The following is a 27,905-nucleotide window of genomic DNA, read 5'->3' on the forward strand; positions in this document are numbered from 1 at the left end:
AAAGTAATAACTTTACTTTATAGTAAAGTAATTTTTAAACAATCTTCATTATAACTACACCATTATTTACAGTCTACGAACTACACATAACGTGACAATGTGCAACAGGCACGTTGGGTACGCCTGAATGTTATTGGCCGTTTTGAAGCACATGACGCATTTTCTTAAACCTGATTGGCTGATTCATATGAACAGGACGTTGTTGCCAGATGGACAAGGACAACCAGATGCGTTAGAACTAGCACTCTCTCTTGTCCAGGAAATACGCATACAAATACACATTTAAAATTCAGTAATATTTATATACAGATGTATGGTAGATTAGTGGCTGTAAAAATACGTTTATTTTAAGGTCCATTCAGGTGATTTCAGCTTCCTTCACAGCGGAAGAATATTTGCGTCGTTTTAACGTGCGGGTAAGGAGCGAAGTTTGAACATTTCAGTAAGTTACAATAGAAACAAATATTTGTTTTTACATATTAGATGCCACATTTCTATATCTAAACTAGTTGTGGTTATGTTGGTAGCTACGCAGTAGGGTAAACCAATGCAGATATGTAATGTTTATTATAGTGCCTGATGTTTTAAGATGTTAACAGACGTGCATAAAGTAAATTGCTCCTGTCCAGGGACCAGTTCCATAAACATAACATTAGCTGCTAAATGTAAACAATAAAATTCAACTAACCGTATAATTGTGTGTGGTTAGGATAATTAAACTTAGATGATGTGAGTTTGAAGTATTGTATATTAATATCAATATCTGTTGTGTAATCTGTATATCTGACCAACTAACAGTTAGCATTTAGCGGGGGCTAATCAGTCTTACTTTTCAGATTCAAATTAGAACAATCTACCTTTTATGTAACAGACTTTAAAAAGTTATGACTAGTCTTGAAGAGTGGAAGATCTTGTGATCGTACTATTTGAAGTTTTAGTATGACAGTCTCTTATCTTCAGTTCATTTATTTACTCAGATCTAATTTCTTATGTACTGGACTCAAGCATGGAGGATACTGAAGCCATGGACAGCAGACCACCACTGGCAGCCCTGTCTCCCTCTCGGCAGAACACTGAAGCTGCTGGAGATGTGGATTTCTCCAAACTTACTCCTTCACAGTTTGGCATATCAACAGACAGCTTCTTATCGTCATCCCAGATTAAAGGTTAGCAAAAATAAACTGGATTTAAATGGGTTAGTTCACCCAAAAATGTCAATTCTGTCATTAATTACTCTCCCTTCATGTTGTTCCAAACCTGTAAGACTTTTGTTCATCTTCTTAACACAAATGAAGATCTTTTTAATGAAATCTGAGAGCTTTCTGTTCCTCCATTGACAGATACGCAACTATCACTTTGATGCTTCGAAAAGTTCATAGAGATCGCTTCAAGAGATTGATAGTTCATAAAACTAACTGAAGAGACTCGATCACTTTATATGATGAACAGATTTAATTTAGGCTTTTATTAAAGATCTTTTATAAAAAGATCTTTATTTGTGTTCTGAAGATGAACAAAATTCTTACCGGTTTGGAACGGCATGAGGGTGAGTAATAATGACAGAATTTTCATTTTTGGGTGAACTATCCCTGCCTTGTGTATGTGCCGTATGCACTTTTTGTTTAGTTAATGCCTTTTATTGTTACATTTTTATTATTTATGATAATTTTCTGTACAATGTTATTTTATTTTGCACAATTTTACCCTACGCAGTTCTGTTTTGTCACTGAAGCACACTAAATTAATTTTAAATGTAACTGAAAGCACACTTTTCATGCTGTGTTATCTCCTCAGATAAGTCCAGAGTGGCTCAACTGAAGTCTAGGAGGAGATCCACGATTGGGGTCCGGGGATCTCCAGAAACGAACTCTCTTATCTGCTTCAGAGCCAGACAAGCTGCAAAAACACCTCCTCGAACACCACAGGTAGATGCACGGTCTAACACAGCTATTTTTGTTTTAGGAACCAGATTTTACATTGATCATCAAGTGGTGACCTAACACAGTACCAAAGTGTTTATCAAACAAAAGTAAGCATAATTGATTTAATCATTAAAGCTAGGCATGAGTTGTTGTGGTTGCCTTTTCTTCCCTATTGTGATGTATATCCAAGTAAAATGGCTTCTCAAACAAAACAAAAAAATGTAGGGACTTGATTGTGTCCATCATGAATTGATTGGATGGTTGTGGTTTCCTGTTGTTGTGATCTCATATGTGAGTAACAGGTTGCTCCGCCCTCGTGCCAGTAAACACATCATCAGAGAAAAGATGTCATTGCTAGAGGGAGGGGAAGTTATTTTGATTAAAGATTATGAGGGCACATGAATAAAAAAAAAGATGTGCATAGATAAGTCATTTATAATAAATACTGCAATATTCCATACAAATAAGAATTGTCCATTTTGATTTCATTGAATTTTGTGAATGCAAAAGTGATTTCCACCCTAACACATTGAATAAACACTGAGCAAGAACTGTACAAGTATAGTAAGCTAAATTATTAGTGACATAAATGTGTGACAGAATACCATACAGTTTGATTAGAGACACAGCCTTTGACATCAACAACAAAAGATATGGGCCCATTCAATTTGCTATTCAAAATGCATAATTATAAATGATTATTTGCATTAAGCATCACTTTTTCCCTCAATGTCTACAAACCTATCAGGACAGACTTGCGATCCATTTATGGGACATGACCCACCAGTGTAATACAACATGAATGTGTTTCATAGAGTGAGGCACATTGTTTAACGTCATTATGATGATGATGATGAAGGTTGTTTGCATTTTTCTTTATCTGCTGTAACTTTGTGCCCTCTCCTCATGAAGCTTTTGCAGGGGAGTCCGTTTCTTTTACGCTGTGACTCTCTGAAGAAGAAGATGGCTGCTTTCCAGTGTCTGATGGAGGAGGAGGACGAAGAGGACGAACAGAAGAAAAATGAGGAGAATGGGAGTGCGAAAAATACTTTGGCTAAATATTCTAGGAACGGTCAGTCTCTCCTCAAACTGTTAATTTTCTGCCAACATAAAAACAGAATGTCTTTCAGATGCAGGCTTGTAGGACCAGATGAAATTGTGAAGTTATTAAGAGAATGTCATACTGTCATTGTTTGCTATTTCCAGCTAATAGAACTTATTCAGAAAAAGCAGGCACCATAATAAATTTGACGCAATTTGATTTCCTCCATTGATCCCAGTTAGAGCACAGCAAGATGATGTGCAGAATAAATCAACTGAAGCTTATGAGCCTTCAAATAAATGTGTTTACATTTCAGAGGGCTTTCAGATTGAAAAAGCATATCTAGTCTTCCAGTTTGAATGATCTGTGATCATTTCAGGTTTTGACACTTTGAATTTGTAAGTTTTATTCAAACGTAAACAAGACATTTGAGGAATATCATTTGAGGTCCTTTCAATACTATCTCATTTTTAAAATTCATAATGTCAACCTGGAAGGTTGAATGCTATTTAATGTTATAATAACGCTAAAACCACTCTGAAATATGAACATATTTATATTAAAGTTTATAAGCAGCTGTTTTTCTTTTGATTTACATGTCAGCGGTAGGATTCTCTCTTGCACGCTGTGCTTTAACTGGAATCAGTAATAGGATTCCAATCATTAGAAGCAGTTCTTAGTTCTCTGTGTGGCTTTCATACATTTTTGGTCAGCTACTATTGAGATTAGCAATTGCTGATTCACTGCAGTTTTAAAATGAGCACAGATTAATTATGTTCTTATGTAGCATGACCTGTTTTTGCTAAATGTAATCTTGGGCCATTATCTCGATGAGGACATCTCTTTCTGCTACTGTCTGTCCTGTAGGAAAGGAGAACACGCTGACTAAGCAAAGTCAGTTCACTTCGATGACGCCGCCTCCCTCTAAGAAACGCTGCTGGGCCCCACCAGTGGAGTGTGAGGACAAGATTACTGAGACGCCACTCCCCTACCCCACTTTCACAATACAACAGGAGCAAGGGGTAAACATATCAGCATTTAACGGCACCATGTTTGATATTCGATATCATCTGTTAAATTGCCATTAGCGGATAAAGTGGCACAGGTAAAGTGCTTGCAATGCAACCAATGGATGCTACACTAACTCGAACAGAGTTTGCGGTCACTATTATTAGTCTGGTGGTGTTCCTGTAGTCAGCGTTGCGGTCTTCTGTTTTTCTCTGATTATAGGTGAAATGCTCTGAGTCTCAAAACCAGAGGTCTCTATCTGGTGTGGATTCAGATGCAAAGAATGAGCTTTTGTCTTTACCCATGCTGTCAAAACCAGATGTTAAGCCAGCAGGTAAGGGAACTTCACCATGGCAGCGTTTATTTGAACAAAAATACAGGAAAAACAGTAATATTGTGAAAAATAATTACAATTTAAAATAACGGTTTTCTATTTTCATATATTTTTAAATGTAATGCATTCCTATGATGCAAAGCTGAATTTTGATATGCCACACCTGTGAGGCTCACTAACACAGATTTAGACAGATTTGTGGACAATATTTGAAAGAAATAGGCCTTTTGTGTACATAGAAAAAGTCTTAGATCTTTTAGTTCAGCTCATGAAAAATGGGGGCAAAAACAAAAGTATTGCGTTTATAATTTTGTTTAGTGTAGATTATCATGACAGAATATGCTAATTGAAGATAGTTAACTCCACATCAGCAACAAATTCATCAACTAACCATTCAGAAACGTCCTGTTGCATTCTACATGTTGTCTCTGTCTCCATCATTGTCCGACTCCAGTTTAGACATAAAAGGCAAAACATTTTAGTGTGTCTTTGTGAGGTAATCGGAGCTGCTAACACACACACACACACACACACACACACTAGCTCTTGAAGCTCCGCCCTCTTTGACCAGCAGCTCATTTGCATTTAAAGGGACACACATGAAACAACGCGTTTTTACTGACCCTCATAAAGGGACAATTTTAACATGCTGTATGAAATTATCTGTTGGGTATTTGAGCTAAAACTTCACATACACACTCTGGGGACAACAGAGACTTATTTTACATATTGTAAAAGGGGGCATTATACCACCCCTTTAAGTTGCCAGTAGGGCTGGGACAATGCGTCGACGTCATCGATGACAAAATATTCGCGTCGATTCGTCAGACCCAAAACAAAGACGGCGGCGCCGGAGACAGTAGTATAGCAACACGAGTGGCTCCTAAGTGCAAGGCGGCACGCACGCACAATGCATGCGAGAGATGTCGCGTCATGTTTTTGTTTGGGCCGCAGTTCCGAGATTCCTGTCTGTTGGATTTATTACAGCACGTGAATTCATCAGTTTCTCCCGAAATACATGAAAGTAAGTGGCCGGTGAACTGGGAGAAACTATAAATGTATTGTTTTACTATAAATTAAATGTATTTAAATGTCTGAAACCTAAAATAAACATTATGTGGTTAAAAACACTGAACAGTTGTGATATAGCCTATGATGACAAGCGCTGAGCGCGTCCGTCTTTGGCTCAGCGCCAGCCATAGCGCGAAAGCACAGTTTGAATCTGGCAGTGATGTCACGTCACTGTACATTCGCTCCTTAGTGCTCAGCTGCTGCAGAGCGTGCCGAAATCGAAATTGCTGATGAGATATAGAGGAACAAATCTAGTGGAAAATGAATGTTACGAAAATAAGAATGCATTACTTTGCACTTATATAGTCTTTTATTTTGGAATTTTAAGAGCAATAAACATATATTGCAATGTTAAGGAATTCATGTTTTTTTTTCATTCAGATATGTAAATCAACATGTATAAAGTGCTATTAGTCAATTAATGGGGAGATAATCAAATCGAATCGGACTGGAAAAATGAATCGTTAGATTAATCGATGCATGGAAAAAAATAATCGCTAGATTAATCGTTTAAAAAGAATCGTTTATCCCAGCCCTAGTTGCCAGCCACCGCCAGCATTTTTGATCATTTTCACCAAATGGCCCCCAGAACAGACGCTCTGCTTTTAAACAACCCCCCCCCCCCCCCCCCCCCCCCCCCCCCCCAAAAAAGCATTCTTTTTTATCAACACTTGAATGTGGGTAAGTTTGCATGAATTTGAACAAATTAAAACACATTTTATATAAAACACTCATATCAGAATAATTTCTCTCAAGCTTGTGTATATTTTTAGTTAAAGCTGTCAATGTAAGAAATGTCTCATGTAGGTGTCTTTGTGTTTTATATAATGACCACTAGGAGGTTCTCTAGGCCAGTGGTTCCCAACCTTTTTTCCAGGAGACCCCTATTTTAACATTCAAAATCCTTAACGACCTGCAGCAGCTGCAGACGGATTTGATTTACAACATGTCTAACATGTATTACATGTTCAGATAAAGTATTGACCAAATGTTTTATTAAATTATAAACCTAATATTCCAGCCTTTAAACCATTTTTAAGAAACAGGATGAGTCAAAATGATTATTTTATCTGCTCAATTAAAAATTCTAGATGCCTTCTCCGAATTGTGTACATTTTTAAAATGCACATTAGCTTATTTTCCATTAACTAAATTTACAACAGTACATTCAAATACAAGCCGTCTCCATTGACTTTGCATTGCGAGAAGCTGCCTCCTTGTCATTTCTGACAAAAAAACAAAACAGTCTAAAAGCTGCTATTTGACAAGGTGTAAACTGTAAAGCCTGGAACACACCAAGCCGACGGTCGGCCGTCGGGCAGTTTTTGTGCGTCGGCCAACTAAGTTTCCTCTGTGTGTTCCGCACGGTTCCGTGCCGTCGGCTGAAATTGGTCCTCGTCAGCTTTGTTTCGGCCGATTCGACATGTTGAATCGGCGTCAGGCCGTCGGTGAAAGAGGGAACTCTGATTGGCTGTTCAGCTTAGTGAAAGAGTCAGTGCACGAGAATAATAGCAAAACAGCGAGCAAAGAAGTCAAAACTCTACAGATAGAAGGCTTATGTTACGTCATCTTCCTGAGTGTTCCTTGGCGAATATTTCAATATTAACACGAGCGGAGTGGAATAAAGAAAGTGTTTAGCAGGATTGATATTTAAAACAGTAAGCATGCACTGCTTTGTTTACGGTATGTTTCCCCGTTTTGAATGACAAATTTTGTCTCATTTACACTCAGGCGCAGAACGCGCATGCTAGCTGACAGTCGGCAGTAGTTCTCTCGGTGTGTTCAAGTGCAGCTTTTTACCCCGACGCAAGGCGACAACACAGTCGGCTTTCATCAGCGCTAGTTCGTCAGCGTTGGCTTGGTGTGTTCCATGCCTACAGCAAACAACCTAAAAAAAGCTGTCGACCCCAAAAAACAAGCGTTTAAGGACACAAAAGTAGTCCAAGTTTTTTTTACTATTGTTTTTATATATATATACACTCACCGGCCACTTTATTAGGTACACCTGTCCAACTGCTCGTTAACACTTAATTTCTAAGCAGCCAATCACATGGCGGCAACTCAGTGCATTTAGGCATGTAGACATGGTCAAGACAATCTCCTGCAGTTCAAACCGAGCATCAGTATGGGGAAGAAAGTTGATTTGAGTGACTTTGAACGTGGCATGATTGTTGGTGCCAGAAGGGCTGGTCTGAGTATTTCAGAAACTGCTAATCTACTGGGATTTTCACGCACAACCATCTCTAGGGTTTACAGAGAATGGTCCGAAAAAGAAAAAACATCCAGTGAGCGGCAGTTCTGTGGGCGGAAATGCCTTGTTGATGCCAGAGGTCAGAGGAGAATGGCCAGACTGGTTCGAGCTGATAGAAGGGCAACAGTGACTGAAATAACCACTCGTTACAACCGAGGTATGCAGCAAAGCATTTGTGAAGCCACAACACGCACAACCTTGAGGCGGATGGGCTACAACAGCAGAAGACTCCACCGGGTACCACTCATCTCCACTACAAATAGGAAAAAGAGGCTACAATTTGCAAGAGCTCACCAAAATTGAACAGTTGAAGACTGGAAAAATGTTGCCTGGTCTGATGAGTCTCGATTTCTGTTGAGACATTCAGATGTTAGAGTCAGAATTTGGCGTAAACAGAATGAGAACATGGAACCATCATGCCTTGTTACCACTGTGCAGGCTGGTGGTGGTGGTGTAATGGTGTGGGGGATGTTTTCCTGGCACACTTTAGGCCCCTTAGTGCCAATTGGGCATCGTTTAAATGCCACGGCCTACCTGAGCATTGTTTCTGACCATGTCCATCCCTTTATGGCCACCATGTACCCATCCTCTGATGGCTACTTCCACCATGTCACAAAGCTCTAATCATTTCAAATTGGTTTCTTGAACATGACAATGAGTTCACTGTACTAAAATGGCCTCCACAGTCACCAGATCTCAACCCAATAGAGCATCTTTGGGATGTGGTGGAACGGGAGATTCGCATCATGGATGTGCAGCCGACAAATCTGCGGCAACTGTGTGATGCCATCATGTCAATATGGACCAAACTCCCTGAGGAATGCTTCCAGCACCTTGTTGAATCTATGCCACGAAGAATTGAGGCAGTTCTGAAGGCAAAAGGGGGTCCAACCCGTTACTAGCATGGGGTACCTAATAAAGTGGCCTGTGAGTGTATATATATATATAATTGTGCTGTCATTATTATTATTTCTTTTGTTATTAATTTATTATTTATTTAATTTTATGTACCATTACTGTTCATTAACATCATCTAAGACAGTTTGTTCTGGGTTGGATGAGGGATTGAAAATGTAAAAAATGCGAACTCTGTACTAACAATAGCATTTGTCTTTGGAATAAAAATGAAGAGAAGGGAAAAAAAGGACACAAAAGTGGATACAGGCAGAGCGTAACGTGTCATATTACTCTGAGAACTATGCCCTCTGGAGCAGAACGTAATCGGCGACAGTGATAGCTTAGCTTACAGAAATATAATATATAAAACTGACATTTGGATATTTGATTTACCAGAGACAAAATGTTTTCTGCACACATAGTGTATTTATAGTGCTTACTGAGTGTCAGGATCCCACAATTTACCCATTCGTTCCAGCCTGTATTCACTTTTGTGTCCTTTAAGGTGCAGTGTGTGATTTTTAGCGGCATCGGAGGTTGCGAATTGCAACCAACAAAATTTACGGTGGCCGACAGGAAAAGATGTCTTTGTCTGAGACAGCAGGGAGTAGCCAGTTAAGCAATGAGGTTTCTTTACAAAGATAAATTAGTAGTGCTGTCAAACGATTAAAATATTTAATCGCATTAATGTCATAGTTAACTCGCGATTAATCGCAATTTATCGCACATTTTTATCTATTCTAAATGTCTCTTGATTTCTTTTTGTCCCATTATTTTTTCTCATTTTAATGCTCTTATCAACATGAAAAAGTGGATCGGCTTGCTTTGTGCAAATGTTTTTTTTATTTATTGAAAACAACATTGGCATATACTGTGTTCAATTTCACACTAACATTCTCACTTGGAGCAAATGATCTCTCACACAATGTAACACTGTCCATCAATAAAAGGGTGAAAGAAATACTGACGAGGGCCTGATATTGACAAGGGGGCGGAGGATTCGCATCAGCTGTGTGTGTGTGTGTGTGTGCTTGGCCATCAAGTGGTATTTCAGACTGGACGTGCTGCGATGATGATACCTCAGTTCACAACGACAAAACACACAAATCACTTTGGTCTTGTCAATGGAACCATTTGGCACCTTTTTAAAAGTAAACTTTCCATTCAGAATCTTATTGGCATTCATTTCGGCGTCTCGCGCTCGTCATCCACTCAAAACGTAACGTTAACCTACTATTTAGCCGGCTCGCAAGCCCAAACAAGTGTGTGCGGCGTGCCTGTTGTTTTGTTTCCGGTCTACCTAGATAGCTTGCGCTTTCAAAACGTCCTCGCGTGGCGCAAGCCATTGAAATGAATGGGTTTCATAGCGCAGTGCACCGCATGCCGCGTCCTGTTGCAAAAGCATGTGAAAAAAACTACAAAGTTTGCTAGGCCAAAAAGACCGTTAATTATGCGATAAAAAAATTAACGCCGTTAAAATGGGTTTGCGTTAACGCCGTTAATAACGCGTTTAACTGACAGCCCTATAAATTAGGTTTACTTTAGTAAAACGATGTTATTGCGAATATTATTATTACTTGTTCATCATTCTGTCAGTGTTTTATTTGCTGACTTTAGCTAGCTTCCTGCAGAAACATGTCGGCGCATTTCAATGTAAGGGGGCCCGCGGTGAATGTAGATAGAAATGGCTCATTCTAAGGGGTCTCCAACCTTTTCATTTGAGAGCTACTTTCTCAAAATGAAAGTGGCCGAGAGCTACTCACACAATACTTAAATCTCTAACATAATGTCTCATATTACTCTCTCATATTAATAACTATCCAAACTGTTTTAGACCTAAAATCGTTTTTGTAGGCCTATACACTCACCTAAAGGATTATTAGGAACACCATACTAATACTGTGTTTGACCCACTTTCTCCTTCAGAACTGCCTTAATTCTATGTGGCATTGATTCAACAAGGTGCTGAAAGCATTCTTTAGAAATGTTGGCCCATATTGATAGGATAGCATCTTGCAGTTGATGGAGATTTGTGGGATGCACATCCAGGGCATGAAGCTCCCGTTCCACCACGTCCCAAAGATGCTCTATTGGGTTGAGATCTGGTGACTGTGGGGGCCATTTTAGTACAGTGAACTCATTGTCATGTTCAAGAAACCAATTTGAAATGACTCGAGCTTTGTGACATGGTGCATTATCCTGCTGGAAGTAGCCATCAGAGGATGGGTACATGGTGGCCATAAAGGGATGGACATGGTCAGAAACAATGCTCAGGTAGGCCGTGGCATTTAAACGATGCCCAATTGGCACTAAGGGGCCTAAAGTCTGCCAAGAAAACATCCCCCACACCATTACACCACCACCACCAGCCTGCACAGTGGTAACAAGGCATGACGGATCCATGTTCTCATTCTGTTTACGCCAAATTCTGACTCTACCATCTGAATGTCTCAACAGAAATCGAGACTCATCAGACCAGGCAACATTTTTCCAGTCTTCAACGGTCCAATTTTGGTGAGCTCTTGCAAATTGTTGCCTCTTTTTCCTATTTGTAGTGGAGATGAGTGGTACCCGGTGGGGTCTTCTGCTGTTGTAGCCCATCCGCCTCAAGGTTGTGTGTGTTGTGGCTTCACAAATGCTTTGCTGCATACCTCGGTTGTAACGAGTGGTTATTTCAGTCAAAGTTGCTCTTCTATCAGCTTGAATCAGTCGGCCCATTCTCCTCTGACCTCTAGCATCAACAAGGCATTTTCGCCCACAGGACTGCCGCATACTGGATGTTTTTCACACCATTCTTTGTAAACCCTAGAAATGGTTGTGCGTGAAAATCCCAGTAACTGAGCAGATTGTGAAATACTCAGACCGGCCCGTCTGGCACCAACAACCATGCCACGCTCAAAATTGCTTAAATCACCTTTCTTTCCCATTCTGACATTCAGTTTGGAGTTCAGGAGATTGTCTTGACCAGGACCACACCCCTAAATGCATTGAAGCAACTGCCATGTGATTGGTTGATTAGATAATTGCATTAATGAGAAATTGAACAGGTGTTCCTAATAATCCTTTAGGCGAGTGTATATGTCACCCTTAAATGTCAAAAAAGAACAGAATCAGAGATAATAAAAAAAATGATAGAAAATTTTACTTTGCATATTATACTGTAAAAACACATAATTATAGTTGATTTTAGTTGATCATAGGTGATCATAATTAGAGATGAAATGGCATGAAAATTCCATTTCATGATTATAGTGACCAAAATGATCACGGTTATCACAGAATCCTGTTCAAAAAGTACTAGGCTAATACACAATGAAATCAATTCACCAAATTTTATGTCAAAAAACAGCAAATAACAAATAAAATTAGCATCAATATCCAATTTTTGTTTACATAAACATCAAAATAATAACATTAAAAATGATGGCCAGGGAGATTTTAAAGGTGTCTTGCAAGTGTTATCTACTAACATGTACAAGTTCTAATAAAGTTTTGTCAAAAAAGATTTTATAAAAGGATAAACCTCACATATTTCAGCCTTTTAAGTTAAAAAAAAGATACATAACTGACATTTACAATGCACGTTAGCTTATCTTGTATTATCAATAGTAAAATTCGGTCCAATTTTCCCTTGACGTCTGTCGTTGCTATGCAAACATGCACTGCGCTCTCCACTACGACAAAGAAGTTTTAGTAATGGTGCGTTCACGTGCTATGGAAAATATGATATTTTCCACTTGTGAACTGGTATTTACCAGTGTGTTGCGTTCAAGTGCTTTTGTTGTCGTAATGTGGTAAAAAGATGGAGATCCAGACCTGTTATTTAGCTAAAACTATTTTAGATTGCTTAAGTCATCTGCTACAGCAAGAAGATGATTTATCAAAACTCAAATGGTAAATAATATGCTGTATATTTTCTAGATCATGAATAGTACATATGTTTACCAATCACGACTCTCGCGTTGCTCTCTGCCATTTTGAAAAGGTCAAAGGTTATCTCATCTCGGCAACTCGTGCATCAAAATATTCTACGAGTTGCCCAGTGTAAAATACCACATGAGGGGGTGTTCATGTGCATTTTCCACGTCGGCTTTTGGTATTTACCATAATTACCATAGCACGTGAACGCACCATAAGTTTGAGAGGTTTTACTGTTAAAAGCGCGTTATAAATGAAGGTGACTTGATTTGACTAGTAGTTAATGGATTTCCACCACCGAAAAACACTTGCTGTAGCTCTGCTACATGATTTATTTACGGAGAAGAGAAAAACACCCTTAATGTTTGGGTGCACTGATCTATATAAGTTACCGGTAATGAATCGAGCACCTATACTTACGTAATTGTTACACAAAATCTAAATAAATAGCCTAATTTTGTGATATTTTAAATAACAATTAAACGCATTAAAATCAATATAATATTACAGTAACATTGTTTTGTTTTTTGTTATAAGTCAGAAATGACAAGACAGCTTCTGCAATGCAAAGTCAATGGAGACCCCCCACCCCCCATAATTTCAGATTATGACGCGTGTCGCTCTGTCTCTGGAACACCTGAAATAGAGCTGTTTCCCCGGTAACCTCTGTAAACAAAGCAGCACTACGCTACACGGAGGAAAGAAGATGAAAAGAAAATGCCAGAAAGAAAGAAAGAAAGGCAGTCAGTTTATTCAGAGATACATTGATAGAATTCATTCATACTCTAATTCATTTGATTTTCGTCAGCATTATGGTTGTAAAACTGCCCACTTCTTTCCGTCATTTAAAAAAACAAAACCTGCGCTGCTGTGTCTGCGTGAGACTGCTGCTTGTTACTTTTCTTTATACTGGGCAATATTTACCGTATAAACCGTATTTAAAATATAAAACTGTAATACATAATACCCGTCGGAAATTGCATCTTAGTTTTTTTGTCAACCTGGTAACTAATTTAACCGTTCCATCCCTAACCCTCAAACTAATTTAAGTGTGGCGGGGGGTTGACTATCCATCAGGGGCGGACTGGCCATGTGGAGCACCGGGACTTTTCCCGGTGGGCCGCTGGCCAATGTGGGCCGGCCCGGTACACATATAAAAAAAAATATCTACAAATAAAAAGACGGAAATCATAATATTACATTTCTTTTCTACGCAAATGGATGAGGGAATCGATCGCGCGGGCGCGGCCAACAAGGAGTGTGTTTCGTGTGCATGCATGTGAGTGTATTGCCCTCCCTCCCTGTTAAGTTTGGTCTACTCCAGATTGTGTATCTTGAAACACGCCCTCTTTCACGTCCTGGAAACACACCAAGCCAACGCCGATGAACTAGCGCAGAATCAGATGAAAGCCGACTGTGTTGTCGCCTCGCATCGCCGCGTCGCCTGTGTCGCGGGAAAAAGGCTGCACTTGAACACACCGAGAGAACTATAGCCGACTGTTAGCTAGAATGCGCGTTCTGCGCATGCGTGTAAATGAGATAACTGTCTATTTCTGCAGATATATTCGTCTATATTCGTCATTCAAAAAGAGAAACCGACGCTGCCGGCTGCAGATACACACCGTAAACAAAGCAGTGCGTGCTTACCGTTCTGAATATCAATCCTGCTTAACACTTTCTTTATTCCACTCCGCTCATGTTAATATTTAAATATTCGCCAAGGAACACTCAGGTAATATGACGTAAATTAGAACAGCCTTCTATCTGTGCCGTTTTGACTTCTTTGCTCTCTGTTTTGCTATTATTCTCGTGCAGTGCACTGACTCGGTCACTAAGCTGAACAGCCAATCAGAGTTCCCTCTTTCACTGACATGTCGAATCGGCCGAAAAAAAGCCGGCGAGGACCAATTTCAGCCGACGTTTAAAAAAAGCATTAGAGGTAGATGCTGTGAAATGGTTCAAATTAACAGATTATACATTTGGCGCGAAGAGTAGCAGTTCAACAGGCTCTGATGGCTATACCTAGCTCCCCCTGACTAGCTGATATGCTGTCCTGATAGTTTTATTTGTGTTTTTTAATGTTCTTCTGTTTGTTTCCCTTTGGTTTTACAAATATGACCTAATATATGTTGTGTTACTTAAAATAAATGTTTAAATAGCATTTATTTTTGTATTGAGTTATGTTTTTATGCTATAAGTGGTGTTAAAAAATATTCTGCACATTAATGGGCCAATGTGTTATGATTTGGGATGTGATGGGCTGCTGTGTGCCAGAAAGTCCAGGGCCACTTTTTGCCTTTTTATCTTTAGCGCCCCCCAGGTTGGGAAACACCAAGGCATATGTTTTCCTTGATTGATTTTCCCTGAAAGAGATATACAGGCGTAAGTTACGTTGTTGAAAACGAAAGTAAAAAAGGTTCGTTGCATTTTACTGGTAAATGACAGTTCCAATGCTTTATTAAAATCAACACATTAATGATTTATCTCATCCACCCGCAAATTTTGAATATTTTATTTCTTGACCCACCCCACCCGACCCGCGGGTTATCCGCAGAGTCCGCGGCGCATCACTATTATTCGATAGTTTGATTTTCTTGAGGGGGAATAAATCTCTCCTAACTAATGCTGTAAACTAGGGAATATTCGATGTGTAAATATTAATCGAAAAATAAAATACTATTTGAATTTTACTACGTTGCTTTGCTGGCTGTGAATCCAAGATAAATCGCAAGCACGAACTTTGGGTGGCGCTGTGGAGCGTGTTAAGTTGAATGTGTTTGATCATAACGTTGTCGTTAAATCATAACGTTGTCGTTATCTTTGGGTGGCGCTGTGGAGCGTGTTAAGTTGAATGTGTTTGATCATAACGTTGTCTGCCTCGCGAAGTTTGGAATTACTTGGATGAAAATGGAATTACTTTTGATCAAATTAATTAATTAAACTGAGTTATCATAATAACACCACCACAATGAGAAATCACATGAAATCCAAACACCAGTCGAATGAGGAAATACAGCTGTCCATCACTGCATTCACGACTGCAGGTAAGCGTTGTTACCCCGAGTGAGCCGCGAAGACACCTTATCTTAGCAAAATGATTTCTGACATATGCTTCCTGTAAGTTTCGTGGAGGGACAGGGTTAAGAACAGAAAACACAAAGTGCTGTTAGAAACTTCGCTTAGCACACCATTATATTTGTGACTGCAACGTCTGTCAGCAGCGCGTTTTCTCACTCGAGCATGTGGATATTGTTTTTCTCAACTTGTCTTGAACGTGATACAATGAACATGAAAAATAAACATGAAAACCAAATGCTGACTCTACTAGTGTATATGTACGATTATTGGCGCGGTCTACTTTTGTGCGTTTATTGTCGTTTGCGCTGCTTGAGCTTAAATGCATTTGCTCTTTATATTTTTGTTTACACATTGTTTCATGTTTTCAATTAAAATAGAACCTTGATATATAACGTAAGCTTGTTGTGTAACGTTATACAGGTGAAACTCGAAAAATTAGAATATCGTGCAAAAGTTAATTTATTTCAGTAATTCAACTTAAAAGGTGAAACTAATAGACTCATTACATGCAAAGTGAGATATTTCAAGCCTTTATTTGTTATAATTTTGATGATTATGGCTTACAGCTTATGAAAACCCCTAATTCATTTCAGTAATTCAAATTAAAAGGTGAAACTAATATATTATATAGACTCATTACATGCAAAGTGAGATTTCAAGCCTTTGTTATAATTTTGATGATTATGGCTTACAGCTTATGAAAACCCCAAATTCATTTCAGTAATTCAACTTAAAAGGTGAAACTAATATATTATATAGACTCATTACATGCAAAGTGAGATATTTCAAGCCTTTATTTGTTATAATTTTGATGATTATGGCTTACAGCTTATGAAAACCCCAAATTCATTTCAGTAATTCAACTTAAAAGGTGAAACTAATATATTATATAGACTCATTACATGCAAAGTGAGATATTTCAAGCCTTTATTTGTTATAATTTTGATGATTATGGCTTACAGCTTATGAAAAAGCCAAATTCAAAATCTCAGAGAATTAGATATTGTGAAAAGGTTCAGTATTGTAGGCTCAGGAAGGGAACTGTGTGGAAGAAAAAGGTGCACAAGCAGCAGGGATGACCGTAGCCTGGAGAGGATTGTCAGGAAAAGGCCATTCAAATGTGTGGGGGAGCTTCACAAGGAGTGGACTGAGGCTGGAGGTACTGCATCAAGAGCCACCACACACAGACGGATCCTGGACATGGGCTTCAAATGTCTTATTCCTCTTGTCAAGCCGCTCCTGAACAACAAACAACGTCAGAAGCGTCTTACCTGGGCTAAAGAAAAAAAGAACTGGTCTGTTGCTCAGTGGTCCAAAGTCCTTTTTTCTGATGAGAGCAAATTTTGCATCTCATTTGGAAACCCCAGAGTCTGGAGGAAGAATGGAGAGGCACACAATCCAAGATGCTTGAAGTCCAAGTTTCCACAGTCTGTGTTGGTTTGGGGAGCCATGTCATCGGCTGGTGTTGGTCAACGCAGCCGTCTACCAGGACATTTAGAGCACTTCATGCTTCCTTCAGCAGGCGAGCTTTATGGAGATGCTGGCTTCATTTTCCAGCAGGACTTGGCACCTGCCCACACTGCCAAAAGTACCAAAACCTGGTTCAATGACCATGGGATTACTGTGCTTGATTGGCCAGCATAGAGAATCTATAGGGCATTGCCGAGAGATGAAAGACATGAGACCAAACAATGCAGAAGAGCTGAAGGCCGCTATTGAAGCATCCTGGTCTTCCATAACACCTCAGCAGTGCCAAAGGCTGAACACATCCATGCCACGCCGCATCGAGGCAGTATTCATGCAAAAGGGGCCCAAACCAAGTACTGAGTACATATGCATGATTATACTTTTCAGAGGGCTGACATTTCTGTATTTAAAATCCTTTTTTTTTTTTTTTGATTTCATGTAATCTAATTTTCTGAGATTTTGAATTTGGGGTTTTCATAAGCTGTAAGCCATAATCATCCAAATTTTAACAAATAAAGGCTTGAAATATCTCACTTTGCATGTAATGAGTCTATATAACATATTAGTTTCACCTTTTAAGCTGAATTACTGAAATAAATGAACGTTTGCACTTATTGCCTAATCGTAAGCTTGTTCAGAAATGGTGACAACTTGATGAATAAAAAAATAACGTCTTTCCCGTTAAACGTTATTTAAATAAAGTAATATTCGATTTTTATGAGCCCAAATATTCGAATAATATTTTTGAAAAATACCCATCCCTACTGTAAACCTCTCATTTGGTACATTACTATAATATTAGAGGTTAACCTTACTGAGACCAAACTATTTTATTCACCTGCTAAACAGCACAAGCTGTTTTATTGATGTCTTTCTGGGTTGAAACAGATTGGGTGATTTACATGAGACATTATACTTTTTAGTAAGTTGCAATGTATCTTTCAACATACTTTCTGATGTTCATACATGTTTTTACGTGCTGTAATTTAAAGGGTTAGTTCACCCAAAAATGAAAATTCTGTCAGTAATTACTCACCCTCATGTTGTTCCAACCCCGTAAGACCTTCGTTCATCTTCGGAACACGAATTAAGATATTTTTGATAAAATCTGAGAGCTGAATCACTCCTCCATAGGCTTCTTCAGGGATTGAACTTGCCGGCCTCGAAAAGTTATTAAAGACATTGTTAAAATAGTCCAAGTGACTACAGTGGCTCAATCTTAAGTTTATCAAGCGACGAGAATACTTTTTCTGCGCAAAAACAAACAAAAATAATGACTTTATTTCAACTATTCATGTCCATCTCCTTGGGCCTCGAGTCAGTTCACTAGTGTAATAGTGTAAGCTTCTGTTGTTGTACGTCACACGCATCACGCACATGACCAGCGTCGGCCAATAGTGAGCCTACGTGTGACGTAGCTCTACGGAATCACACTACGTTAACTGACTAGAGGCCCAAATAGAAGGACATGAATTGTTGAAATAAAGTCGTTATTTTTGTTTGTTTTTGCGCACAAAAAGTATTCTCGTCGCTTGATAAACTTAAGATTGAGCCACTGTAGTCACTTGGACTATTTTAACGATGTCTTTAATAACTTTTCGAGGCCGGCAAGTTCAATCCCTGAAGAAGCCTATGGACTAGTATGGAGGAGTGATCCAGCTCTCAGATTTCATCAAAAATATCTTAATTCGTGTTCCGAAGATGAACGAAGGTCTTACGGGGTTGGAACAACATGAGGGTGAGTAAATACTGACAGAATTTTCATTTTTGGGTGAACTATCCCTTTAAAGTGGAAGAGATGACTTGTGCTCCGCACTGCTGCTTGAACTGAGGATCTACAGCGATTTATCAGATTTAAGAACGTCAAAACGAGAATGTCATGTTTTCATAGTCCATTGATCTCTTTATTTAAAAGATCAATGAAGTTTGATGCTAAAAATCCATTATATGACCTTTTAATCCATTTCTTTATTTATGGTTCAGGTTCATTTTGTTTGAAATGCTAAACTCATGAAATCTTTTTTTTCTTTATAGATGATAACATGGGCTCCTCTATGCGCAAGAAGAAGCAGGTTCGTTTTGGGGCACCGCTCTCTCCAGAGTTCTTTGACAAAACCCTCCCTCCCAGTACCCCACTGCAAAAAGGAGGCACCCCAATGTGTCCTCCATCATCTACGGGACTTAAACGCTCTCTGCTGAAGACCCCTCAACGATGTGATGCCCCTCTTCCCCAACCTGACTTCAACAGTCCCCAGTTCAATGGAGCCTCTCCTGTCCTTGTTATCAACAGACGCAGTGCTGGACTGTTGTACAGTGATGAAGTATTTGAAGAGATCGAGAAGGTTTGACACTTGCCAGCTTCTCCAAACTAACTTACCTGATTGTAGATTAATCATGTCCGTGGCTTGTGAGTTTATTCCGTCATTGCACACAGGCTCCTTCCTCTATAAAGTTATGTATTGATGGTGAGTTTTTGTGCCTTTCTCCAATTAATCTCCTCAGATAAGTTTTCCCAGTATGGAGGAAGAGTCTCCCTCACACAAGCCTTCAAAGAACTGCAAGGGTGAGTTATGAAACGATTTTGAACAGAAGGAAAGTTTCTCTGCGGCCTGTATTCTAATTGTGTATGTAAAACTGTAGATGTACTCTCTGCTGAGGACCCACGGCAGCCTCAGGCGGAAGACTCAGAAGTTATGAACGCTGCTTTTCAAGAGGAAGATGATGAACCTTCAAATTCACAGACAGAGGAAAAACTGCCATGTCCCACTAGTGATCAGCCACTGGCTCTCTCCGTCTCCAGTGAGTTAAACTTTCTTCCACTTTTTTTTAGCATGCTCTCTTTCTCGCCCTTAATAAATTCATACCAGTTTTTATTTCTCTTTGCTAAAAAAAAAAAAAGCAAAATAGGATAAAGATTATGGGAGCTCAGTGCAGAAATATAAGTTACTTTTTTTCTAATACATTTACAACACATCTGTTTTTATCTGTTTGTCTATTTTTCTCCCGTTTTTGTGTTAGTTTTAATATTCAATCATTATAAATTTCTTACAGATTCTGCAAGGAGAATGTAAACTTATGAGCGGAAATGCGTTGTTTAAATACTTCTTAACTTTATCTGTTAGACTCTTATGTCCTAATTAAATGTATTTCAGAACAGAAAAGTACATCAATATGTATTTAGTTAGTTTATAACATTTGAAACTCATGTTTCTTGTCAGCAGTAGAGGTGGACCAGGAGTCAGAGTCTTCTGCCATCTCTGAAAAGACACTTTCATCCAACTCCAGCACTGAACCAACTCGCTCTCGCAATAGAAAAAGAAAGGTGAGGACTCGTATCTGCAAATCACTTCTTTAAAACTGTCCATTTTGATGGATCAGTTCAAAGCACAGATTAAAGGGATACTTCAGGATTTAGCATTAAGCTTTGTATTAGTAGAAAACCTGTAGTATTTTCGAATTACCATGCTTTCCACCCTCATATCCCCCTGAGACGAGAGATTTATGTATTTTTTTGTCTGGAAAATATCCTCCGATGACGCAAAAATCGTCATTTTGCGTCATCGAGGATTTTTTGGCCAGAGGCTAAAGACTACAGTCAGTAGTAGGGGCTGTCCCGCATGTTCTCAACCCGCCCATAGAGGGTGGGATCTCACTCACAGAATGTACACAGTGTCAGCCATCTTTTTTTGGAAGCTAAGCTAGCAGGCTCTTGTTCTGTGGAGAAAGCTGAGTAGTAGGGGTTACCATCCTCTTTTTCCCGGACATGTCCGGCCGTCGATGTCTGGGATTCAGCTTTTGCTTTCTGCAGTCGCCATTCATTACATGCTCACCTTTTGTTTCAATCTAACTGAATTCATTCCGATTGGTGAAACTGAATGTAGTGTTTACATGAATGAACGCTAAACAAGTGATTGGTTGATGTGCGTTTTAACGTTGCTAAGAAAATTCACGCTCCTCCATGAGAGATACGAGAGCGTTGCGTCTCACAGGTGTCGCTCATCGGTAATCACGCCACTGGCCTCGCGCCGTGTTCTCCCGCGGCCCTAGCCACGTCCTGCTCGCCACAGTAAACAACATAATGAATGGCGACTGTAGAACGCAAAAGCCGAATCCCGGACATTTTGGCCGATTTTGAAACACATTTTTGGGTAGACTCATCACGGAGACTCACTAGTAGCCTAGACTTGCTGTTTAACTACTGCGCTCTGTTACCGGTAGGCGTGGCCTCCTAGGGCAGCGAAGCAAGTGCATTCTGGGAGTTGTTGTCTTTGATCCAAATAAGCCAAAAATACATTTTCTGGCTTTTCTCAAAAATAATTTCACATTTCTTCTACATAAATGACCCATTTTAAATACATTCATCTTTCCAGAGGTGAAGTATCCCTTTAAGCTCTTTATCATTCAGAAGAGTTTGTAATAGACACTTTGTGACCAAATGTACTTTGTAATATCTATATATTTGTATATTGGTAGAATATTTCTTCCTTGTCTGTACTTTATTTTGATTTAGAGATTTTTACTGTGAGAGAGTTCTTTGAACCAGGCATTATTTATTTATTCAGTCAGAGAAACCACAATTTGAAACTGTTGCCATTTCAATGTTGCATTTTTCAACAATAAAAAAATTCTTCCCAAATGGTATTATCAGCACAATATTTGATCTTTTTTACTTTTATATTCTTTTTCATTTTAAAACTTTATTTCTAAGTTAGTAAATCCCAGATTTTCAATGTGCTTTCAGGCTTTATATTGAAGAACATCAGAAGGCTGAAAGAAATATAATTTCACTCATCCAGCTCTGTTGTGTTCCTTTGTTTCAGCAACCGGGGGAGATTGAGCCTGAGAAAAGGAGAAGCTCGCGTACTGCAGCAGCTTCTGCTTCAGGAAAGATGAAGGTATGAAGCTTAAAAAGTGGATTTATAAGCTGACATTGATGAGTCTTGGTGAACGGGGGCTTTTTAAGCTCTAATTATTAACACTGGCATCAAACTGACATTGAGCCTGAAATAATAACACTAATGTGACTTGGACTTACCATTTGGTATATAAATAGCATGATGCGTGATTTCATTCGTCTGGAGCCTTTGAGCACATTTGTGTGAACTCTGTCCATGTTCATCACTGCAGCTTTTTTTTTTTTTTTCAGAAGTCGTCAGGAGTAAATAAACGATTTGGCAATAAGGTGGATCGTTCTCTGTACGGGAAAAGAGACTATGCTTCAAAAAACCCTCTGCTCAGCCCCATATTTGAGACCATGTCTACCAGTCTCAGCAACACACCAACACAAACCCAATCAGGAAAGCTAACAGGTACTCTTGTCCAAGCGTTTCATTTATGATTCAGCCAATTTTGTCATCCCTGCTTAGTCTGAATGGACTGATTAATCTAAATTAGATTAATCTTCTGCAGAGAAAGACTGATGAGTTCATTGCACACAAATATGTTCTGCTCTATTCACCTTCATGTGTATGACTCTTTTCCCTGTGGGAAAAAAGTTTGGGGTCAGTAAGATAATTTTATTCTTATATAGAATTATACTTTATTCAGCAAGGATGCGTGAAATTGCAATTCTTTCTTTTGGGAGACAATAACTTTATTTATCGTGCACTTTCAACTTTACAACTTTGTAGAACGTTTACATTCACAAACAGCTATATTATACACTGCATGAAAGGGAATATTCAGAAAACCATAATGGGGCATTTTCAAATTTGTTGGATGAACTAGCCCTCTCAAACAGATATTCTGAATTAACTTTACAATCCAGAATAAGAGAACGCAGCTTTGTTAACACAGAACTATATTATGTTGGCATTTTGAACAACTAATGTAAAGGTATTACTCTCTTCACACACAGATGGAGAGCAAGACTGCATTCAGACACCCAACCTTCCCCATAGCAAGACAGTTTGCCCCATGGTAATTCCGGGTACTCCCTGTTCACAGACCAATGAGAACGAGCAAACGTTGAGCTCCTCTGTGACAGACACCACTGACAACCAACCAGATTTGAACGCGGCTTATTTGGAGCCCTCAGTCGGCACTCAGAGTCCCGCAGGAAGAGTAAACTCAGGGTCTAAGACTTCCAAGGCCAAACGATACTCTGGGAGGCCTGAGCGCCAACGTCGTAGCTCAGGCGCAGCCAAGAGAAAGGAGCTCAGCAATACAGCTATTAACTCCACTACTGAATCAGATTATGAATTTGGGGAACAAGATGCTGAGAGCCAAAAGCCAAATCAATCTGCAGGTTTGAGCCCAATGTACCGAGACAGTATTGATTGGCCAGTGCGTCATGAAGCTGAGTGCTCTAAGAACAAGGAAATTGAGGCTTTGAACAGCTATGTGCTACCAAATGAAGACTCCATAACCACTGATAGGTTAGAGCAAAAGACACCAAGTAATAGAAGACGTGGACGTGTCCACACGGTGCTGAACAGTCCTTGTGTAAAGGTCGATGAGAGTGGTCAATCAGAGCGAATTACTGTTGGCATGTCAGAGAGCAACGCTGGACCTAAAGAGCCCAGTTTGGCCCCCTGGCAGCAGGATGACTTCAATATCGACGACATCTTGAAACCTGTGGCGAAGAGTCGAGGGTCAGTGCGACGCAGCCTGAGGAACCGGAGGAGCGTGGACCTGCAGGCTGTGGGCCTGGCCTGGGTGGACCACACGTCCCCGGAGCTGAGTAAAGCGGCTCGGAGAAGGACGCGTGGAAGACTCAGCGGAGTGACGGAACCACTCTTCTTTCAGGCCTCTGAGGAACCAACACCAAACTTGGGAGAATAACTGACCTCAATCGTTTGTGTCAGTAGCGATTTACTGTCGAATAAACTTTTAATGAAAAGTTTAGTCTTTTATCTTATATGTATTGTTTTAAATTAATTTTTTTTTTTATGGATGAAAATTGCCTCTTATTAAGAAGATTGTATAATTGTTAGATTACTTCTGCTCATTAAATCTTCATTTAGATGAAGGATCCTGTTTGAATGGGATTTTCCCGCGGTGATCATTTTGTTTTACATAAATGCCTATCCCAGGACAACGTTTTTTGTTTTCTTTTACTGTATATTTGCCTGCTTCACAATTCAGTTGTACAAACCAATATTTACATCCGAACCTTCAAACTTCTTTTCCATTGGCACTATTTGTCATTAGCATCACTTTTGAAACAAGTTATGGGGCCTGCTTTAAATTTTACATGGATGAATGTTATGAAAACATGTCTGGATCATATTTCAACCCAAAAGCAAGAGAATTTTTTTTGTGTGTGAATGTTTTGTGACATTCATTTTCATAACGGTTAAGCACATTTTTCATTACCGTAATGCATTTTGTTATTCTAACTACTAATATACAGTAGTTAGTTATACAATAATTTTTTTTAAAACAATTTTAAAAAGCCTTTGCAGTATACAAATGCATAACTTTGTGTGTGTGTGTATATTGTAGTTTATATTTAATTGACATAACTATATATATATTTTTTTTAAAAAGGCTTTGTTTATTTTGCATAAACAAAATGTTCAGAAATTTTAATGGTTCTAAAATATTTCTTGTTTCAGGGTTTTTTGGGGGGTGCAATATGGTCTAGTCTAGACATGTTCTTGACATTTGAAATTAATGTATGAAGCACACTCTAAAATTGCAGTCAGTCATTTCTAAAAACAATTTGGAATAAGACTAACAATCTTTTGAAGCGCAACATGTCTGATTCCCTCGGTGGGGTTTAAACTGGCACTCTTCTCAGTTGTGTACTACACCTGTAATTGAGTTTGTGCTGAACAAAGAGCCAACTGTATTAAAATCTAATGGACAATTCAAAGGGGGACTTATGAGTGAATAGAGCACAATAGGGCTTCAATATAATTATATATTTACAACAGTTATATTTACGTTTTTTTTTTTTTTTCCCACAAAACTGAGTACAACGTGGAAATAATTACTCTAGCCATTGATTCATAGCCTTGATTCAGCTGTGTTTGTTTAGACTCACATTATGTTTTATGTGAATCAATCCTCAGCAGTGCTGCTGTAGTCGAAATAGCACTGCAACAGCGTTTAAATATTTATGTCCTGTAGTCAGTCTCCAGTTTCAGAGATCCAGAGGCATTATTTGAACATGGACTTACACCTTTGCTGTACGTGATCAATAGCTTTTCACAAATCGTGCTTCCAATGCAGCTTAAGAATTGTTTTATTATTTAGTTTAAGGTCTTAAAATGGCAATTGAAATTGGGTCTGGCCAGGCAGTTTTCTTGTAGTAATAGAACACTGCCATCTAGTGGAGGCCATAAGTAAGGCTATCACATCCTCACACAGGCCAACACAAATTTGACTACAACAGGATAAAAACGTTCTCTCTTTTTTTTTTTTTTTTTTTGAGAATGCATGATCACAGAGTTTTACTTTTTCCCAATTTTAGAATAACTACATTCACTTTACATGAGTTTACAATGACCTAAGTTTGAGTTTGACTACAACAAATCAGCTAATTGACAGTGATTAGACATTTCGTCCTGGTTTCACAGACGGGTCTTAGATTAAGCCAGGATTAGGCCTTACTTTAATTAGGACATTAGGGTTATTGTATTTATCATGTGCTCTTTTTGACCTTCTGTGTTAACCTATTTTTTACAGTCTATGGTGTTAACACCCTTGAACGTCTGACGGTAAGCACTCAGTGGTGCAGGTGGTGATGTGTTGTTTGCGTGTGTGTGTGGGTGTGTGCCAGTGTTGGGGTTAAAATGATTGTGCTAAGTGTTTTTTTTTATTTTTCGTGGCGTGTGAAGGAGGGAAACCCCTCTCCCCCATCCTGCAGGCCCAGGGAAGGCAGCTTAGCACCAGAACAATGGGGTCCTTTGACCAAATTGAGGCCCTTTAAGACATGTGGCCTCTTGTCACCGTGGCAACCCCCCGAGACAACGTACTAGCCGACAGCTGGAGAGAGAGACTAGAGAGAGTTCATCTCATTGAGCTTCAGGACTCTCCACTTTGTTCTGCCCATTATTTTCTCGCCTACGCCCGCGCTAAGCGTTGAGCGCCTGTCTTCCTTTATTTGTTAATAATGCATACATTTCACATCCCTTATCGCCCATCATCTATTCCATCCAGAGTGATGCTTTAACTAGATCCTTAACAGAAAGACTCATGCAAAATTGATTATGAGTGTCTCATACCACGATTAGATTAAAGTGGTCTGAGGTCAAACGTTTGAGCTGGTGGGCTGAGTGTTTACGTTTTCCAAGTGTCATCTGCTGCGTCGCTGAATTATTCACAACGTGTAAAGTCTGTTTCTAGTCTGTTCCATTGCACATAACTGTCACTCTCCATCTATGCTTTCCATTCAGCGTTCATATTACTCAGTGCTGTCACAAGGGGCACTATATAGGGATTAGCGTATGTTTTACAATTTTCTCCTTCAGTTCTGCTGCTGTCGTGGTTGAGCAGCTTTAACACTTTAACAGCACAGTAACAAATGAGTAGCGCACTACTAACATTATAGTAACTACTATTAACTAACAAGAAACTCTCTGATTAACGAATTAGTTGGCCTAATATCTTTTTAGGTTTTATGTCTCTAACCTGGCAAACTGCCAAATTGTCAAAGTTCTCCCTGTATTAACTCTAACCCTTTGTTTGCTGATGGACTGATAAGAAAACACCTGTGTGCTCTTAATTATATAAATATGCATCCCTTTTGATCGATATGGTTTTGATAATGGTTAGTGCACAGACTGTGTCATTTGAGTCTATTGCCACAGTAAAGCAAGAATACATGCTTATTAAATATGTACCACTTGCGATGCATTAGCAAAATAATTATGTTTGTGTACTTAGAGTATTTCTTGCCTTATTTCACATTTACCTGATGCGTTTTTTTAACCTTTGCACTGTTTTCAGGTCCACTCCTCTCTGTGCATCATAGGTTTCTTTTTACAGCATACAAGCATTGATTATTGTAGCCAATCACAATTATATCTGTTGAGCGCGTGAACGCAATAGCCTATCAGAGGTAGTCAGTTGCCCTGTTCACACCTGCGTTTGGCTCGATCAGATCACAAGTAGACGAGGTAAACACAGGGCCGGCGCTCCGCACACGCACATCACGCGCTGCGCGTAGGGCACCAAGTGCTTGGGGGGGCACCAAAAAATCTGGGTCGTGAAAAATCATCAAAATAGGCTACTAGTATAAATAACAAATAAAATATGTCTAAAGCATGTTAATATACAAAAGCAATACAAAAGTAATATAGGCCTAGACCAAATTAGTCGAGAAAAAGGTGAATCTCATTTTTCGTCTCCCTCTGGTGCCCCCCCTTCCCAGTGGTCTGTTCGATTATGCCTCAATCAATGTCAAATTTGGCAGACACCGACCATAGACATGGCCTCGGAAAGGCACCAAGAGTCGGGGGCGAAAAAAGGAAAAAGAATAGACAGCGGGATGATACTCGCGCGTCGCTTTGCAGGTAAGACAATGTTTTAAATAAAAATGTTAGTTTTGTAGCGCGGGCGCCCTTGCGTCGTGTATGCATGTCCAGGGGGCGTCGCTAGTAGTGCAAATGATCCGGGGCTTTTTTAGCCCTGCATGTTGAATCTTTTATTTTAACGGGGGTCCGGGGCTTTCTCCCCCGGAAATTTTTTAAACTTGGGCTGTTTAAGATGCAGTTAGTTTGTTTGAGAAGAAAAGGAAGACCGCTTAGATACGTTTTTCCGTTGTTGTTTTATGCGGATAATGCGTTCATTTTCAAGAGGCCAAGGCCCAAGGGCGACATCTGTTGGTGAAACTGCAATTAGAAAAAAAAACCCCACAATCTCAGTGTTTGTATATTTTCATATTCACAGAGTTGTCAAATTATTAGGGCTGGGAAAAGATTAATCGCATCCAAAATAAAAGTTTGTGTCTACATGATATATGTGTGT

At 39.3% G+C, this 27,905-nt stretch overlaps 1 protein-coding gene across 3 annotated transcripts; it reads left to right on the forward strand.

Moving 5' to 3' along the window:
• The first annotated feature begins 218 nt into the window (after window positions 1-218).
• Window positions 219-24,028, forward strand: cdca2 (cell division cycle associated 2). 3 transcript variants are annotated; one of them, XM_056254688.1, is made up of 13 exons: window positions 219-414; window positions 977-1,166; window positions 1,795-1,925; window positions 2,835-2,994; window positions 3,832-3,986; window positions 4,195-4,306; window positions 19,023-19,330; window positions 19,491-19,551; window positions 19,629-19,787; window positions 20,207-20,310; window positions 21,809-21,883; window positions 22,135-22,297; window positions 22,846-24,028. In XM_056254688.1, exons 2-13 carry the CDS (start codon window positions 1,007-1,009, stop codon window positions 23,769-23,771), a joined length of 2,514 nt encoding a protein of 837 aa, XP_056110663.1. In that variant the 5' UTR covers window positions 219-414; window positions 977-1,006; the 3' UTR covers window positions 23,772-24,028. The 3 variants fall into 3 exon arrangements, with proteins under 3 accessions (XP_056110663.1, XP_056110665.1, XP_056110664.1); XM_056254690.1 differs by having other exon boundaries at window positions 22,138-22,297; XM_056254689.1 differs by having other exon boundaries at window positions 20,210-20,310.
• The last annotated feature ends 3,877 nt before the right edge of the window (window positions 24,029-27,905 follow it).

The sequence above is a fragment of the Rhinichthys klamathensis genome, unplaced genomic scaffold (genome assembly GCF_029890125.1).
Source record: "Rhinichthys klamathensis goyatoka isolate OS25496 unplaced genomic scaffold, OSU_Roscu_1.1 h1tg000114l_1, whole genome shotgun sequence".
NCBI classification, from domain to species: domain Eukaryota; kingdom Metazoa; phylum Chordata; class Actinopteri; order Cypriniformes; family Leuciscidae; genus Rhinichthys; species Rhinichthys klamathensis.

Coding starts and splice junctions, on each gene's coding strand:
- cdca2 (XM_056254688.1), top strand. CDS start 1,007: ATGGAGGATACTGAAGCCATGGACAGCAGACCACCACTGGCAGCCCTG. Junction 3,987..4,194: donor CAATACAACAGGAGCAAGGG/GTAAACATATCA, acceptor CTCTGATTATAG/GTGAAATGCTCTGAGTCTCA. Junction 22,298..22,845: donor CCAATCAGGAAAGCTAACAG/GTACTCTTGTCC, acceptor CTTCACACACAG/ATGGAGAGCAAGACTGCATT.